The sequence below is a fragment of the Callorhinus ursinus genome, unplaced genomic scaffold, assembly GCF_003265705.2.
Source record: "Callorhinus ursinus isolate GAN/ISIS: 27379988/994484 unplaced genomic scaffold, GSC_fseal_2.0 scaffold8, whole genome shotgun sequence".
Lineage (NCBI taxonomy): Eukaryota > Metazoa > Chordata > Mammalia > Carnivora > Otariidae > Callorhinus > Callorhinus ursinus.
In genome coordinates this window covers 62,404,787-62,421,357 of record NW_027397070.1, presented here as the reverse complement: position 1 = coordinate 62,421,357, position 16,571 = coordinate 62,404,787, and the positions used below count along the sequence as shown (strand labels likewise).

The 16,571-nt window shown below is 56.7% G+C and overlaps 1 protein-coding gene across 4 annotated transcripts in view; it reads left to right on the top strand.

Moving 5' to 3' along the window:
* Positions 1 to 16,571, top strand: part of ITPK1 (inositol-tetrakisphosphate 1-kinase) — a 172,054-nt gene that overhangs the window by 97,755 nt on the left and 57,728 nt on the right. For all 4 annotated transcript variants that reach the window (XM_073895804.1, XM_025869437.2, XM_025869438.2 and 1 more), the window contains one exon: positions 4,037 to 4,162. In XM_073895804.1, coding sequence (XP_073751905.1) covers positions 4,037 to 4,162 — 126 coding nt within the window. The remainder of the gene's footprint in view (positions 1 to 4,036; positions 4,163 to 16,571) is intronic.

The following is a 16,571-nucleotide window of genomic DNA, read 5'->3' as shown; positions in this document are numbered from 1 at the left end:
TTCCTTCCCCTGTTTTCCCCTCTCCCTCCTTCTCCAGAAGGCTGTTTTTAGCCCCCTTAGCAGGAAAGAATCCCCCCGCTTGGTGGAATGTCCCTTCTAGTTGGTCTACAGTGTTCACTTTGGGTCTGCTTCCGCAGTGCGCCGGGACACTCCTGTTACTGATGGAGAGCCCCCAGAAGGGAGCACGGGGGCTGTCTGTGCCTGGCACCCAGGAGGTGCCCAGAGAACGCTTGTTGAATGAATGAATGAGCAAGCCTAGTGGTGGGAGGCTATCTAAGCACTCAGGGCTGTGTTACCACTGCATCTGCTGTTCATCAACCCTGTGTCACATCTGTAAATGCAATGTTCTCATCCACCGAAATGGCCCAGTAAGGTGTCAGGAATAGGAACATCCTGATTTTATGGATGGGGAAATTGAGGCACAGAGCAATTAACATCACCTGCCCAGCCCAGGGCAGCTGAGCTGCGATGGGGTTTCCAGGTGTCTGCCATGCCCATCTTCCTCCCCCGACCCGGTGGTGGGGTGGTGGGGATAGTCAGAGACTAGCTCACCTGGGATCCTGGGCTGGGCATGATTGGGTTGCTTGCTGCGGAAGTCAGAGGTGACATTCCGGCCACTGGGGGTTGCAGGCCTTTGTCCCAGCCCCCCCGGCACTCCCCCCACCTCCAGTCAGCCTCCTGTGGTAGTTGCTGAGGGAAACAGTGGGCCCTTGTTTCCTCCGAATCCTGAGCCCTGAGCTCTGTGCAGAACAGCATCCAGCCTTGGCCTCGCAGGATGGCGTGACTTGGAAGCATGGCACCCATAGGCCTCCTCTGGCCGCAGTGGACGGCCCTTTCATTGAGACATCCTTGTTACTGGCTGAGGGACAGATCAGATTCCTTCCGCAGAGTGGAACAAGCCCCTGGGAAAGTTCCCTTTCCTCTGGAGGCGGAGTGTGGTCAGAAAAACAAAATGACAGTTGAAACGAGGTCCCTTCCGTCCGAGCCCCCCTCCCCACCCCACCCCGTCTGCGAAATGAAGTCTGGCCCACCAGGGTCCCCTCCTCTGCAGTGTCCTGGGTTCTTGGGAGCCGGCCTACTCTCCCACAGTGTGCCTAGACCCTGCCTGAGCTCCCCTCCTGGGTGGCAGCCCCAGAGGGCCCACCTTCTCCTTCCCAGCCAGCAGGGAGAGACTGAAGTCCCCCTGAGGTCTTTGCAGGAGGATAGACCCTTCAGGGCGAATGTGGCTTATCTGGCCACTTGAGGAGAAGCCATGCTGGAGAGCCTTCTGGAGCCACCAGCAACTCCAGTCAGGTCTCAGCAAAGATGCTGCAGTGAGAGCCAAGCCAGGACCAGACCAGTCCTGATGTGTGTCCCAAGTTGCTGTTCTCATGAAAGGGTTTTACTGGCATAAAAATGCTTGGAAAATATACAAAGGGAGGTGGCCAGCTTCCAGAACTCAACTGTTTACCTTCAGTGGAGCGGCTGGGAATGCGGAGAGCTTGTTTTCCAAACAGCCCGTGCTTGTCAGGTCTGTAGGCCTGAGGCTGGTGCCAGGCTGGGACGAGCCAGGGGCATCCCCTTTCCCCACGCCCACTGGGACATGTTTCTGTCTCCTCATGCTGCACAGGAGACCCAGCAGCTTCTCTCTGGAGATGTGCGTGCTGATGGGGATGGAGCTTCACGCGTGTGACCCGGTTCTCTGCCGTTCCTAGCTGCCTCAGTCTGAAAAGATGGGCCTCTTGTTTGTGGTTCCCGTCACGGTGGCGCCACAGGTTACAGCCAAAGTGGGTTTGTGTCTGTGGAATCTTTTGAGAATTTGCTCTTCTTTGCCCAGGTTACCACTTCCCACTGGCTTTGCTCCCCTTCCTTCAAATTCTGTTTCTTGTTTTGTTTTCCTGGAAAGTGGGTTTGGATGGGAACGTAATACCGAACCCACAGGCAGACCCAGAAGGGTCCTCACAAGTTCCTGTGTCTCTCGAAGGGGAAACAGAGGCCCAGGGGGGCTGAGGAGCCAGGCTGGTGCACAGGCCCAGGACACCTGGCAGCTCGGCTGCAGGCTCAGCCCGCAGGTGTTGCTGTTCGGCCTCCATCCAGGCCCCAGCTGGGCCGCTTCCCAACCACAAGGCCTTGCCCGGTGACTTCTCTTCTCTGGGCTCGTGGTGTCCTGGTCTGTGACAGTGGGAATGTCACCCTCTGCTCCGGGGCTTGCTGTGAGGACGGCGAGTGCTGCTTCGCTTCCCCATCCAGGAGCCCTAGAAGGAATGGCCAGCTTCTCAGCTAGTCTGGCTTTTGTTTTGGGTTATATACAGGCTAGTCACCATGGGGTGGGAAGAAAGAAGCTCCTTCAGTATTATTGTGAGGTCCGTGGGATTTTTTGTTTGTTTGTTTGTTTTTAATAGGGGAAATCCCTTAACACCTTTTCTGGCAGGCAAAAAAAAAGGAGTTAAGGATACCACCTGGAAAGAGCTGGTACTTTCGGAAGGTTTGACTAGACAAGAGTTTAACTAAGAGAGGATGACAAGGTGTGGGCTGGGTCAAAGCAGCCAGCGAGATGTGGTACAGCCCCCACAGCGTGGCGAGCTGTCACCACCCCAGGCCCGAGGGGTCGGCGGGGGGTGGGGGAGTGGAGGTGGTACGGGAGCCCTGAAATAGCGGAGGCCTTGGGAGAGGGGCTGCTTGCCTGATGGCGGGGGTGTGAGGTTGGTGGGAACAGACACCCCGATGGCTCTTTCCCCCTCTCTCCCATCTTCCCGTGTGTCTCCATTGTCCGCGCGGCCAGAAGCCAGAGGACAGGGTGGCCAGGTGGTCGTGGCTCCAGAGCGCCGCCTCGCAGGGCCCAGAAGGGCGGGAGCACTGGATGGCAAGCCCAGCTTCAGATCTGCATCCGAGCGCCGCCACTTTGTCACTGTTAGATCTGGGGGGGAGGCGGGGGTTCCAGAAGTCCGCATTCCCCACCCTCCTCATTTGTAAAATCACTTCGCATCATGTGGTTGGAAAATAAAAACTTAGCTTCTAGCGTGATGCCTACCCAGAGTGGACATTCGTAGCTGTCTTTGTGATTTCTTTACTAACAACTTGGAAACAGCCTGGAATCCTGGAGGGAGCCCCACTTACGCGGGGATGCACGTAGGGGTGGGGCTGGTGGCTCTCTCGGGCCTCTCCTGAGGCCGTCCGGGGGGTCAGCCAGGTGCTGGGCTGGCGCCGCTGCCTCCGGGGGACTGGCCTAGCAGGTGGTGGCGGCCATGTGCCGGTCGGCAGACATCTGGCGGGTCAGGAAGCATGGTGTTGGGCTGCCCGGCTGTTGCAGGTGCTCCTGTCTTGGGGTCAGGTGATGCCGACGGTATGTCAGCTGGGCAGCCCTGGCTCCCTTGGGACGCGATCTTCTTAACCTCCGTGTTCTTGAAAAAATAAACAGAGCCACCCGTGGAGCAGGGCCAGCAGGGCCTGGTGGGGCCCAGGCCGCCCCGCATTCCCTCCCGGTGGCTGTGATCAGCCCTGATTTCAGTGTGAAGTGCAAGCTGCCCGTCGCTCAGAGCCGGGCCTCTCAGGTGCGTGAAGATCACAGCTCTGCTGAGACTGTGTCATTTCGTGGGAAGAGTAGCTGCCTAGGTCTCAGTTTAGACCTGGCCGTGTGACTTCAGTCATTTGGCTTCAACTTGCAGAGCCCTGGTTTCCCGACCTGAAAAACCGAGGTCATTGATCAGATGGCGCATGTCCAGTAAATGTTTTCTCCATACAGTGATTTCACGGTGACGCTCGCCTAACTGGTAGTTGCCTTGGTTCCACGTGTGCGTCTTCAGTATCCGGGGGTAGCATGGGGCTCGGGGACAGAAATGCAGACTCAGGGCCTGTCCTGGAGGCGTTCTGGAATCTCAGTGGGTTTGTGCCCTTCGTCCCGTTTGTATTTCCCATGAGCGCCAACCTCCCTCCTGCCTCCTGTCCCAGTGTTGCAGGGACGTGCAGGGGTGGGATGGGGGAGACAGCGGGGCAGTGGGCTCCGGTGCTGAAGTTGTTCTTTCTCTCCCCCCCGCCACCGCCGCCACCGCCCTGGCAGCTGAACCTCAGCCGGCCGATTGAGGAGCAGGGCCCGCTGGACGTCATCATCCACAAGCTGACCGATGTCATCCTCGAAGCCGACCAGAACGACAGCCGGTCCCTGGAGCTGGTGCACAGGTTCCAGGTGAGCGAGGACGGTGAGGAGGGAGGGCCCAAGAATGGCCCTGCATGTTTCAAGAGCTGTAGCAGCTGTCTTGCCGTGTAGTCCGGGGTCGTGGTTGTGCTGCTCCCAAGACCTGGGCTTGTTTGTGGGTCGGCACTTCCCCGCCAGGGCCTCAGTCTCCTCGGGTGTCAAATGGGATCCAGCCAGGGCGTGGTGGGCAGGCCCGCTGCTCCCAGCCTGTATAGACGTGCTCTGCTGATCAGAGTGCTGCCGAGTCCAGATACGGCCTCCACACTTGCAGCACACACACTCACGGTCACTGGTTCCAAGTTGGCACCGGGGCTGGGACCCTCCTGTCTTGTGTTGAGGAGGGTCCCCTGGGGGCCATTGAAGTAGAACAGCCTTACCAGCTCCCTGAGTCCTGCCTTGGTGGAGAACCCCTCTCTGAGCTCATTGCTTGGACCCCCGTGTGCTTGTCTCTGAGCACGGACTGAGTCGGCTTGGCTGTTGCCACATCCCTGCCCCATCCCCCACTGGCCCCACCCCACGGGCTTGACCCCGCAGTGACCCACCCGCCACTTTGGGAGGTGCTGCCTTTGCCCCCACTGACTTGCCCTGTGTTTTCTGTGTTGTAGACAAGAACGTGATTCATCCCCATGAAAAACAAAGTCATATTATCAGTGAAAATGTAGCCAACATGGAGGGCCTCCCTGGTGGGAGGGGATGCTTGAGCGCGCTTTTCAGCGTGTGATAATTGGAGATTTGACCTCCTGTCCTGCATCCTCACAAAGGGGACTCTCCTTAGCCTCCTTGGCCACACAGTAGCCCTCCCGCTGACAGCATTTTCTTTCCCCCATGTGTCCGGGGTTGTGACCTCAGCCTCCCTTGCTTGCCTGCCCACGGCTCTTCCCCCCTGCTTGGCTAGCTCTGCCACGGAGCCCCACTTCCCTTGTGCACAGTAGCCCAGAAGCAGCTGTGGCCTGCTCATGGCCCTGCTGGTGACCCCCCTGCCCGGGGTGGGGGTGCTCTCCCCATGTCGTGTCCTCCAGGGCCTTTGCCTTGCCTGTGGCCCGAAGTCTTTTGTGCTTTTGTAGGGCTGGAGGCCTTGCGAAAGGCGCGTTCAGGCTCCTCTGTGACCTCGCTGAGACTCCATTTTCTTATTTGTAAAATGGTATCAGGACCAGGAAACCCCATACAACGTTGGTCAGCGCACACGACGCCATGCCTGTGAAGTGCTTCTTGCAGTGCTCAGTAGAAGGTCAAGGCCGCTTCAGTCGTGTGACCTCCGTGAGCCTTAGTTTTCTCTTCTGTGAAATGGGGATGTTGATAGTTCCTGTAGTCCTTAGGACGGTGAGGTTGCTGAGAGCAGTAAATGTCCGTGTACGTAGAGGTTCCTAATGTTTGCTGAGTGTGCAGACACTCTGCTCCTGCTGCTAGGACTTCAGCGCTGCCCGCATTACTGTGTTTCTGCTGTTCTCCTGCCTCAAGAGTGGTAGCCCCCAGCCAGCCTCAGTGCCCTGGGGGGGGCTCCCATCCCTCACTTCCCATAAACACACACACCGCCCACAGCCCAGGGCAGGTGGTGGCTGAACAGTGAAGGAGAACTGGGTCCCCGTGTTCCGGTCTTGGTAGAAGACAGGGTTACGGTGAGAGAACATGGCAGGGGGGGATCTGGGGACGTGTGGCTTCAGGGTTTCAGCCACCACGTGCATTTCCCAGGGAAGTCTTGACTGGGTCCCTGGAGTCTGTCCCTGCCAGGAGGTGTGCACATTCAGCCGGCCCTCAGATGACTGAGGTGACCTCAGTGTAACCTTCCAGCCTTGGTATTTTTGGGATAAATTTTCACTGCACTCTGTGCTCGAGCATGAAGCCGGATATCTGATAAGGCCGGGACGTTTCCTCCTTTGTGAAGAGAACAATCCTTTGGGGAAAAGGGTGACAGGCTGAGCTTTCCAGAGGCCCCAGGAAGAGAGGAGACAGGCGGGGGCTGGCGAAGAGAAGTACTGAGGGACACCGGGTGAGGGCCAGGGGAAGAGGCCTGCTCGGCTACACTCGGGCCTTCCTCCTCCACTCTCAGCTCTGACCTGGTCACCCGCTCTGCTGTACGGTTCGGAGCCGGACCAGATACACTGGCACTTGACCTTGGTCACGCCACTTATTTTCAGTTTCTTGTTTTAATATTCATGCAAGACTTTAACAAGGAGACGTTGGCTTGGGTGGGTAGGGAGCACAGCGTCAGTAGAAGGGAATCTGAGCCTGGGGCTTGGGTTTGCGAAGCTGGCTTTTCTGCCATTTGTTGTGAATAAGCAAACAGAGGAAGATGGTTTGGCCCAGAGGGGGCTCATCTTGAAGGGCCTTCTCCGGATGCTGTACTCAGGTCCTAGGAGAAGTGAGCTGAGGAAAAGGTGTCTCTGAGGTCTTCCCGACAGCCCTAAAGCATTCTGTCCCTGGGATGCTTCCATGAAGCTCTAGCCTGGGATGGAAAGGAATTCTCCGAGCTGAGAGGTTATGCCTTTTTCCTAGCTGCCTTTGAGGACAGGTTGGAGGGTGTAGGCCTGGGGTTCATGGCAGATCACTAAAGCTGGTGCCATAGAAACCACCCCCCCCAAGCCTTTTTTTTTTCTTTTTTTTTAAATATTGGCCCCAAGAGAGCTTTGCTTGGAGAATCATCAGGATGATTCAGTTGTTTTTCTGCACCAGGGTTCATGTAGAGCCAGCAGCCTGGTGCTGCCGTGGCTCTGTCCGAGAGTTGTCTATCACTGAACAGACCTGGGGGGCCCTGCCCCTGGGGGCGAGTGGACCTGGGGTGTTGGGAGGGTCCCTGTCCCCATGTGCAGGGTTACTCTGGCCTCTCGACCTGTTTCCCCAGGGGAGCAAGGAGACCCTTCTCACTGTGGCACCCAGGGTAACCTGTGTGGAGTGGCCAGGGGCAGTCCTCCTTCTGCTGCCCCTTCCAGTCTCAGAATCGCCCAGAGGGGCTACAGTGATTGTGCTCTATGGGGCATGCGAGGATCTTCCTGGGCCTTTCCCTGAAGGAGCTTGGAAGAAGGGGGTTTGAGTCTAAACTGACCCCTCTTCCCCTATCTTGATTAGTTGGAAGATTGTTAAATGTTCCACAAACACTAGGTCCGGAGGGGAGGCCGATGAGGAAACCGGGAACTGCCCCCACAGCCCCGAGTGATGAGTTAGGGCAAACGCAGACCTGATCACTGCATGTCCTGGCATCAGACCATTCTGTGCCTTCTCTTTGCAGTGATAACAAAGACTTCATTCAGTCTTGAACCAGGCCTCTGAGACCTGTGTGATCTGGCCGTGGCCTCCCCCCACAGCCTCACCTTGGCCCACCTGTCCTTCAGGCTCTGCTCTCTTGCCCACCTCAGTGCCTTTGCCCCAGCTGTCCTCGTGCTTGGGGAGATCTTCACCCCCAGATCTCAGCTCAGGTGCCCCTCCCTCAGGCAGGCCTCCGTGGTGATCTCTCTAAGGATACACCCACCATCCTAGGCCCTCATAACATGCTGCTTTTCCTTTCCACTGTTGGGAAGTGCACGATGCTGTAGCGGTTGCTTCTGTCTGTCTGTCCATCTGGGGGTTAGCTGCGTGGGGGCAGGGGTCACATCCTCATCAAGCTCACCGGGGATCCACATTGCCGCACATGATCCCTGCTACGTAGGAATTGTGCCTGTGTGTTTGTGAAGGGAAGGAGCATTGTCGGTACTGGCTCAGTGCAGGATGCCCTGGTGGGTCAGAGGAGGGAGCAAATGGCTCCGGGACGGGGGGGGGGGGGTGCATTTCGAAGCAGGACACCGGGAAGGTTCATGAGGCAGATGGTGCTGCCTGTCGGGTGCATGTGGGGATGCCTCTGAGGGCTGGGGAACTGCAGGATGAACGGGTTGGAGAGAGAGGGCTTTTTCTTGCCAGGCTGTGGAGCTTGGACTTTATCCTGCAGGCCAGGGGTGAGGGCAATAAGATCAGATTTCACTGGCATGAGAGAAGCCCTGCTTAGGAGGGGGCCGTTGGCCAAGGCAAGATGAACTCTGAGTAGTGAGGACACCAGAGTCATCGGAGCCTGGCAATTTCTGCAGTGAAGAGAGAGCTCATGCCCCTGGGATCCTTCAGCTGTGACAGGCGCCCATTGGCCCATGCTCACCTGTCGGGTCCCAGCTAGCCGTCTGATTGTATGAAATGCATCTAGGAAGGGAGCTCCTTCCTCACCTTGTGGATGCAGGCAGCGAATGCACACTTTGCCCATTGGTTTTACCCGAAAGGAAACAGCTTTGTGAATCAACCTCCAGTACCCTGGCTCCTCATCCTCCACCCCTTAAGCTTGAAAAACAGGCTTATTGAGATATAACTCACAGACCATACCATTCACTCATTTAAAGTATATAGTCTGATGGGTTTTAGCGTATTCATAGATCCATGCAGTCCATTTTAGGACATTTTTGTCATTCCCCCCAAAAAACCCGAATCTTTGACTCTCATCTCCCTTGCTGGCCCTAGCAACTAACACTTTCTGTCTCTATGGCTTTCCTTGTTCTAGACTTTGTGAGTGGAATCATGTGATACTTGACTGCTGTGACTTGCCTCTTGCGCTTCGCATAAGGTTTTCAAGGCTCATCTGTGTCGTAGTGTGAATTGGCACTTCCTTCCTTTCGATGGCTGAATCACGTTCCATTTGGATACGCCACATTGTGTGTCCAGTCATCAGGTGATGGGTTTCCATGTTCTGACTATCAAGAATAACACTGCTGGGGCGCCTGGGTGGCTCAGTCGGTGAAGCGTCTGACTCTTGATTTCCACTCAGGTCATGATCTCATGGTTGTGAGATTGAGAGCCCCGTGTTGGGCTCCATGCTAGGCATGGAGTCCACTTAAGATTCTGTCTCTCCCTCTGCCTCTCTCTCTCTCTCTCTCTCTCCCCCCCTCTTTTTTTTTTTAAGATTTTATTTATTTCAGAGAGAGATGGAGAGCATGAGCAGGGGGAGGGGCAGAGGGAGAGGGAGAAGCACACTCCCCACTGTGGGGAGCCCAACCTAGGGCTCGATCCCATGACCTGAGCCGAAGGCAGACGCTTAGCCGACTGAGCCACCCCAGGCGCCTCTCTCTCTCTCTTTCTCTCTCCCTCTCTTAAAAAAAAGAAAACACGGCTATAAGCTTTTATGTACACATTTTAATTTCTTGTGGGAATACACGCAGGAGTTGGGGGCACTGCTGGGTCACGTGGTAGCTGTTTCCGTGGTTGCGGGACCACCAGCCTGGTTTTCCTCGTGTGGCCCTGTTTTGCATCCCCACCGGCAGTGCATAAAGGTTTCAGTGTCTCGGCATCCTCGCCGGCACTTAATCTGACTTTGATTTTAGCTGTCCTAGTGGGTGTGAAGTGGCATGTTGGGGTTTAGATTTAGATTTCCTTGGTAGCCGATGATGTCACAGCTCTTTGTGTACGTTTCTGGTCATTTGTGTATCTTCCCCGCAGCCGTCCTTGTACCTCACGTGTAGAGATCTGGAGCCCGCGGATTTGCCTTCTTTCTCCTTTGGTCTCTCGTCCCCCAGAGCGCGATGGTTAGGAACACTGATGTCAGAGCCTGTTGCCCGGGTCCAGAACTCTCCCCACCACTTCTCTCTGGCTGGCCTTGGGGAGTGTCTTTTCATTTCTGCTGTGCTTCAGTTCCCTTATCTATAAAATAGGGGCAGTCGGCGTCCCTGCCTCCCAGGGCTGCAGGAGGACTGAGTGTGCTAACTGTGCCAGGCGCTCGGAGCACTGGGCACGTGGGCTTGTTGATCCTGGAGCCCAGGCGGGGCCTCTGCTGGCCCTGGCCCGTGTGTGACCTGCGCCTGCCTTCCAGTCTAGCAGCGGACTCCAGTTTCCTCTGGCAACCAGAGGGGTCGGCTTTCCATGACCCTCCTGCTCCAGTCTGTCAGGTCGGGCTGGGCCTCGCTCCAATAACAAGCGGCTCCTCCAGCCCGGCACAGGCTTATTTCTACCCTGCGGCCCCCATCATCGGAGGCTTGGCTGGGGCCCCGCTGCATGTCTGGGAGCTGGGGTGACGGGGCAGCTGCAGACAGGTTGTTGTGGCAGAAGGAGGAGAACCCCACGAAGTGCGCCCTGGCTCTTAGTTTCTGTGATTAGCACTACTCGTCACGGCCGACCTAAGAGTTTCAGTCGTGATTCTAGTCAGCGAGGTGGTGATTCTGGAAATGTCCCCAAATTGCAGGTGTCCTCTGTGCCAGGAGCGGAAACGTGCTGGCTTTGGAGGTCTGACTTTGGAGGCAGGGCTGGGTGGAGGTCAGGGGACTTAGGGACTGTGCCTGGCTCTGCCTCTCACCGGCCACCCCGCTGGGGCCCCGGGGGCTCCACCTGCCACCCCGGGAACGTGCCAAATGGCAGGGTGGGATGGGGGCATTGAGAACTGAGGCGTCCCAGCCCAAAAGGCGGTTGCCGTGAGCAGCAGTGATCACTGCCGGGACCACGGCTCCGCTCTGTCCCCAACCCCTGGGGCTCAGAAATGATTTCACAGCTGCGTTGGCTCAACCCCCGTCCACCTCAGATGTTTACTGGGCAGCCACCAGCCCGGGGCTCTGTGCCGCATGCTGGAGGGATGGAATGGAAGCAGAAGAAACACGGATTTTGTTGTTCTGGGCCTTCTAACCTGATTCGGGAGATAACATCTAAACCTAACAAAAATCCAGTGAGTTTGTATGTGGGAGCAGAGCTCAGTGGCATGTGGGCTTCCTGGCTGGTGGTGCCAGCGAGGGATTTGGGCGGTCTCCATGGAGCCCTGTGCGAGGCCGCCACTTTCCCGAGCAAGTCCGAGCCGGCCTCCTGTGCTTTGGGCACTCCACATCTCTTATCTCAGTTTGTGCTGATGGCAGTCCCTGGGAAAATGGAATTACTTCCCCATTTTTCAGGTAAGGAAACAGGCCCAAGGAAGTTCAGGCAGTCGCCTGGGGTTGCTCAGTTAGAACACGACAGAGGCAGGATTGTAGCTCACGCTCTTGCAAGTATGCCTCAGAGCGGCTTTGGCTGGCAGCTGACGGACCCTTGTGGGGGGCGGGCAGCAGTTCAGGGCCACCTGAGGGAAGAGGTCACCGTCTGGAATTGCCTCTGACACAGCTGGGGCCGCACAGTAGCCAGCAGATGCCAGGGGAGGCAGAATTGGGCCTCGCTGGTGACCCTGGCCTCAGGGGACAGGTCCTGTCCTGGGGAGGCCATGAGGTCAGCCTCTTCACGACTCCTGTCCCAGTGACAAGGCTACTTCCCCGGTGATGGAGATGGCTGCACAGTCTGCCCGTTGTGTGCCCAGATCAGGCGGTGGTGGTGAATCATTCTTTCTCCCGAGGGGAGGTTGGTGCCATTGAGTGCCATCGGCCGTCTGCAGGGCCTTTCCTGCGGCAAGAGTAAGACTGGTCCCCCAGGCAGGCCCATGACTTTATGAACCTGTTTCCAGCCCCCCGCAGAGCTGGACTTCGCACAGCCCTGGGTGGTGCGGGGGGCGGGGCCGGCTGCCCTGGAAGCCTGAGCTCTGACCCAGCACACTGCTGTGTGTGGACAGTCAGGGTTTTATGGCACAGGGGTTGGGTTTTAGAAATACTAACATTATTGATAATAAAGTTTTCCAAGGTTGAAGAAAGAACTTTCATGCACATGATTTCAGGATTCCTTAGCTCCGGCACTGTTGACGTGCTGGGCCGGACGATTCTATATCATGGGGCTGTCCTGTGCATTGTACAATGTTCAGCAGCATCCCTGGCCTCCACCTGCTAATGCCAGTGACACCACCCTCAATTGTGACAACCAAAAATGCCTCCAGACATTGCTGAATGGCTCCTGAGGGTGGGGGGGCAAATTCGCCCCTGGCTGAGACCCCTGCCTTTCTCAGGGCACAGTGGCTCTGATGGCTTCCATTGGTAAGTGAAGCCCCTCCTGGTTTAAAAGCGTGGATACGGAGGCCTCATTGGATACAGTAGCTGGGTTTTGGTTATTGGGGTCTCAGACCAGGAGGTCTGAAGTCTCACGGACTCTTATTTCAATAACACCTGCAACAGAAAGGTCACCTTAGTCTGTTCTCCCCCTGGCCTGTTTTGGGGCCATGACTTCCTGACTTGCTACGTGGGCTGCATGCTTATGATAAAGCCATTGTGGTTTCCTTCGCCTTCGTGTGGTCAATCACAAAGCCTCTCACCAGCCAAGCTGGCCTCTGCTGACCTTGGTCCTCTGAGGCACGAGGACTTCCCTGAGCCCCTCTGTGCACAGCCCGTGCTGCTGGGGTCTGCGTCCACTGTCTCAGGCCTCTTACTTCCCACACCCCCTGGCTTCCAGCCCCTGACCTGGCCCATGTCTCTCAGTCTGTTCATTGATCTCAAAGATCAGTCATCCAGGATCTATTATTATGTCATTCATTCAGCAAGTCTTAATTGAGCACTTACTGTGTACCAGGAATCTTTAAAGACGGTGGATACAGTAATCAATAAAGTCAGATCAGCTGGACTCAGCCCCTGCCCCTGCACAGTTGTATTTGTGTGTGGGGGCTGTGGGGGGAGGGAGGGAGGGAATGCACACAAAACACAAGCAAGTAGAGGAAAATGTAACACAGTCTCTAGTTACGGTAAATTCTAGAAAGAAGAAAAATCAAGGCTTGTGATTAACAGGGAAGTTCTTATCACCTCATCCTGAGCCTCTCTGAGGAGTTGACATTTGAGCTGAGGGCTAAAAGTCCTGTTGATGGAGGGGAGATCATGCAGCGGGCCAGCGGGCAGTGTCCTTTGGCAGGACAGGCACAGAGGTCGGAGGACCCTGAATAAGGCGGTGGGGGTGGGGCTGGGTGGCTTGTAGGAACTGAACATGCCCGATGGCTGCGGGTTAGAGTAGGGTTGAAGAGTGTCCTGGGAAGACTGTCGTCTTCAGCACCAGGGGTCACTGCCAGGAGGTGTAATGTGTGTGTGGTGCGTGTGTGGTATGGCAGCTGGAGCCTGTGCTAGAAGCTGGGAAGGCCGGGGGTTGCGGCTGGGGGCGCTGCGTGCAGAGGTGAGGGGCCCAGGTGTCTCTGGCTAGAGCGGCCCCTGGTACTGCAAACCCTGCCCTGGTTCCCAGTGACTCCTCTTCCACCCCCAACCCCCTCTCCCCCCGCCCACTGAGCAGTGTGGGCACCCCGAATTCTGTGAATAACACTTGCACACCCAGCAAAGCCCCGGAGCCTGCGGGCTCTGGGGAAGCCTCGGCTTGTTCTGGGAACTGAAGAGTTCAACTCTGGCTGGAGGGCTGGGTGAGGGTGGGTGGGTGGGGCAGGCCGAGCAGGCCTGTGGCCCGAGGGCAGGGGCAGCTCAGCTCCACAGCTCACTCGAGCAGCCTGTGCATGTATGGGGATGCTCGCACGGAGGGGGAGTGCCCATGGGGGCCCGCGTGTGGCGGGGGCGCACAGGGGTGTTAAGACAGGTGCTTAAGGAGTGCGGGGCCCGACTGCTGCGTGACCGGGGACCAGGCAGCCACTGTCTGGTCCTCACATTGCTCAGCTGCCCAGCTCTGATGGCTGGGCCAGGTGACTGCTGGGACCCCCTCTGGCCCCCACAGGGATCCCTGAATGGAGATGCTAGTCTGTCCTGGTTTAGCGTCGGCCGGTGAGGGGATGCATTCTGACCAGTACCCAGCCCCGCAGGGCCTTTTTCTGGTTCCAGAGGACCTGAGTAGGGCCGTGGCGCTGTGATAGGGCATGTGACATTTGTCAGGTGAACAGTCTGGAGCCAGCCTCCTGCTGATGGGATCGATGGAGAGGGCTTACAAGTTTGGTGCTGCAGGCTGGGGACAGGGAGGGAGGGATTGTTTTCCACGGGGGGGCTTGGGAAAGGTGGGGAGGAGGCATTTGCCATCTTAAATAACAGAGCATTCTGTTTACTTCCAGCCCTTTCTTCCTCAGCATTTGGGGTTATGTTTTTGTTTTTGTTTTTTTTAAAGATTTTATTTATTTGAGAGTGAGAGACCACAAGCAGGTGGAGAGGCAGAGAGAGAGGGAGAAGTAGGCTCCCCGCTGAGCAGAGAGCCGGACGTGGGGCTTGATCCCAGGATCCTGGGATCATGACCTGAGCTGAAGGCAGACACTTAACTGACCGAGCCACCCAGGCGCCCCTTTGTTTTGGCGGGAGCTCATTTCTTCATGGACTTTTCTGTCTGCTCTGTGAACAACAGTTTCTCACCCATAGGACCACACTGTCGTACTCAGGCTGCTCGCTGGGTGGCTGAGCAAGGCACATGACATGAGACCATCTGGGAAGATGACCCAGGTGGACCGACAGTCATGGGGGGCATCTGGCTTCCGGATGGGGGTGCCCATCAGGGACACTGAGGCGGGCATGCAGTGTCGCACGCCCAGGAGAACCTGTTGTCTTTGGGGAGTTCAGGCCCAGCCCTGACCCACACAGGCACTGTCTTAGCACCTCCCCTCATCTGGAAAGGGGGTCCCCTGTGCCCCATCAGTGGTTTGAGTCTGTACAACTCATTCTGGAGGCTGGGGCCTGGGTGCTCCGACTTCTTGGCCCATTCGAGCCCCTTGTTCTGTGACTGTTCTGTTCATCAGCAGGGATAGGTGTGGGGGTGGTTATTGCTGGTGTTCTGCTCCGTGGAAGCTTGGTGTGCCCTTCATGAATGCTCCAGTGTTTCTCCCACCTCATGCCCCATCTGGGACAGTGAATCACCATCATCTCGTGGCCTGTGATTCTGGTGGATTCCTTAGGTGTGGCTTTCCCCATGTCATCTGTGCGTGGCGCTCAGCAGTCCTGACTGACTGGTTTTGGTAATGTCAGAGTCTCCCCCGACCTCTGCTGCCCAGCCAGCCACTTCCCGTCGTGGGCACAGCCATCGGTTCCCCGGGGCCCTGAGCCTTTCCAGAGGCTTCTGTGTATGTGAACAAAGGTGGTCTTCCTTCCCCCCCCCTCAAAGCCATTGTTCCGACAGTAGATCTTGGAAATGATTTCACATCAGCCCTTTGGCCTGCCCCCTGGCCTTAAATCCTTCCTTAACCAGCTCTCTGCTGACGTTTCTGGAACATGCCTTAGTGATGAAATGCCCTTGTACACGTATCTGTGTGCACACGCAGGGGATTCTGTAGAATAAATACCTGGGAATAGAAATGCTGAGTTTATGTATTCTTGATTTGGGCTGGTGCCCAGTGTCTTCCCATAAAGTTGAACCAGTTATACTCCCACCAACCTAGAGGTGGTCCGTGTTCCACCACTTTTGGAGATGCTTCTCATCGGTTTGATTTGGCCTGGAGTTCTGGAATATCGGGGGGTGCATCCCTAGCGGTCCCCTCATCCCGTTGTGTTTGCTGCTGGTGCTCAGGGCCCTGGCGAGGGCAGTGTCTGTGCCAGGCTCACGCAGCCTGTCTGGACCTTGACCCCAGGCCACCTCGCTTCTGTCTGGTGCTCATGTGTTCACACCTTGCCCTTCTCTTCTGAAGTCCCTGTGCTGTCAGGGCCTGACCACCCCAGCCTGAGCTCATGGGTTTAAATAACAGGTGTGGGGCGCCTGGGTGGCTCAGTTGGTTAAGCGACTGCCTTCGGCTCAGGTCATGATCCTGGAGTCCCGGGATCGAGTCCTGCATTGGGCTCCCTGCTCAGCAAGGGGGTCTCCTTCTCCCCCTGACCCTCTTCCCTCTCGTGCTGTCTATCTCTCATTCTCTCTCTCAAATAAATAAATAAAATCCTTAAAAAAAAATAAATAACAGGTGTGAAGAGCAATGAGGCTGAGGGGCAGAGCACATCAGTTTCCTTTCGCTGGCTCTGCCAAATCATGCCAGAGGTCAGGCAGTAACTCGGTCCCTCCCGAATGGCAGAGTCTGGCACCCATGTCTCTTAATGCCAGCTCTATGTCAGACATGCTGCTCAGGCTTGTCCTTTCCAAGTTCAGCCCCTGGGCCTCGCATGCCAGTAGACGGGTCACTGCAAAACTCAAAGCCGGCCCCACCACTCCTCGGCTCGGGACCCTGTTGCTTTAGGATCACGTCCAGATTCCCTGGCTGCTGTCTCTCCAGCTGTCTGCCCTGCTTTCTGCCTTACGTCAGCTCCTCTTTGAGACCTATGTCTGCTGCCCAGTTATGCTGGGGCCCCCCTCCCCCTGCCTTTGCTTGTGTTGTCCCTTCTGCCTGGAATGCCTATTCTCCTCGTGGCCCATGCTGGTGACCCTTGGTGGCTCAGCCACATGGGCCTCCGGAAACCCTCTCTCTTCCCCTTCTGCTCCCCTCCCCCCATGGCTAGATTAGTGTCCTGACCCACACCCCTGCACGTTCCCATATGGCAACATGATCATTCCCTACATCTCTCTGCATTTAGGAGCCCCCGTGAGGATGGGCGGAATGTGGCTGCCTGAAGTTGCAGAGCCTCCGCTCTGGTGTACGTACACACACACACACACACACACACACACACACACACACACACACACA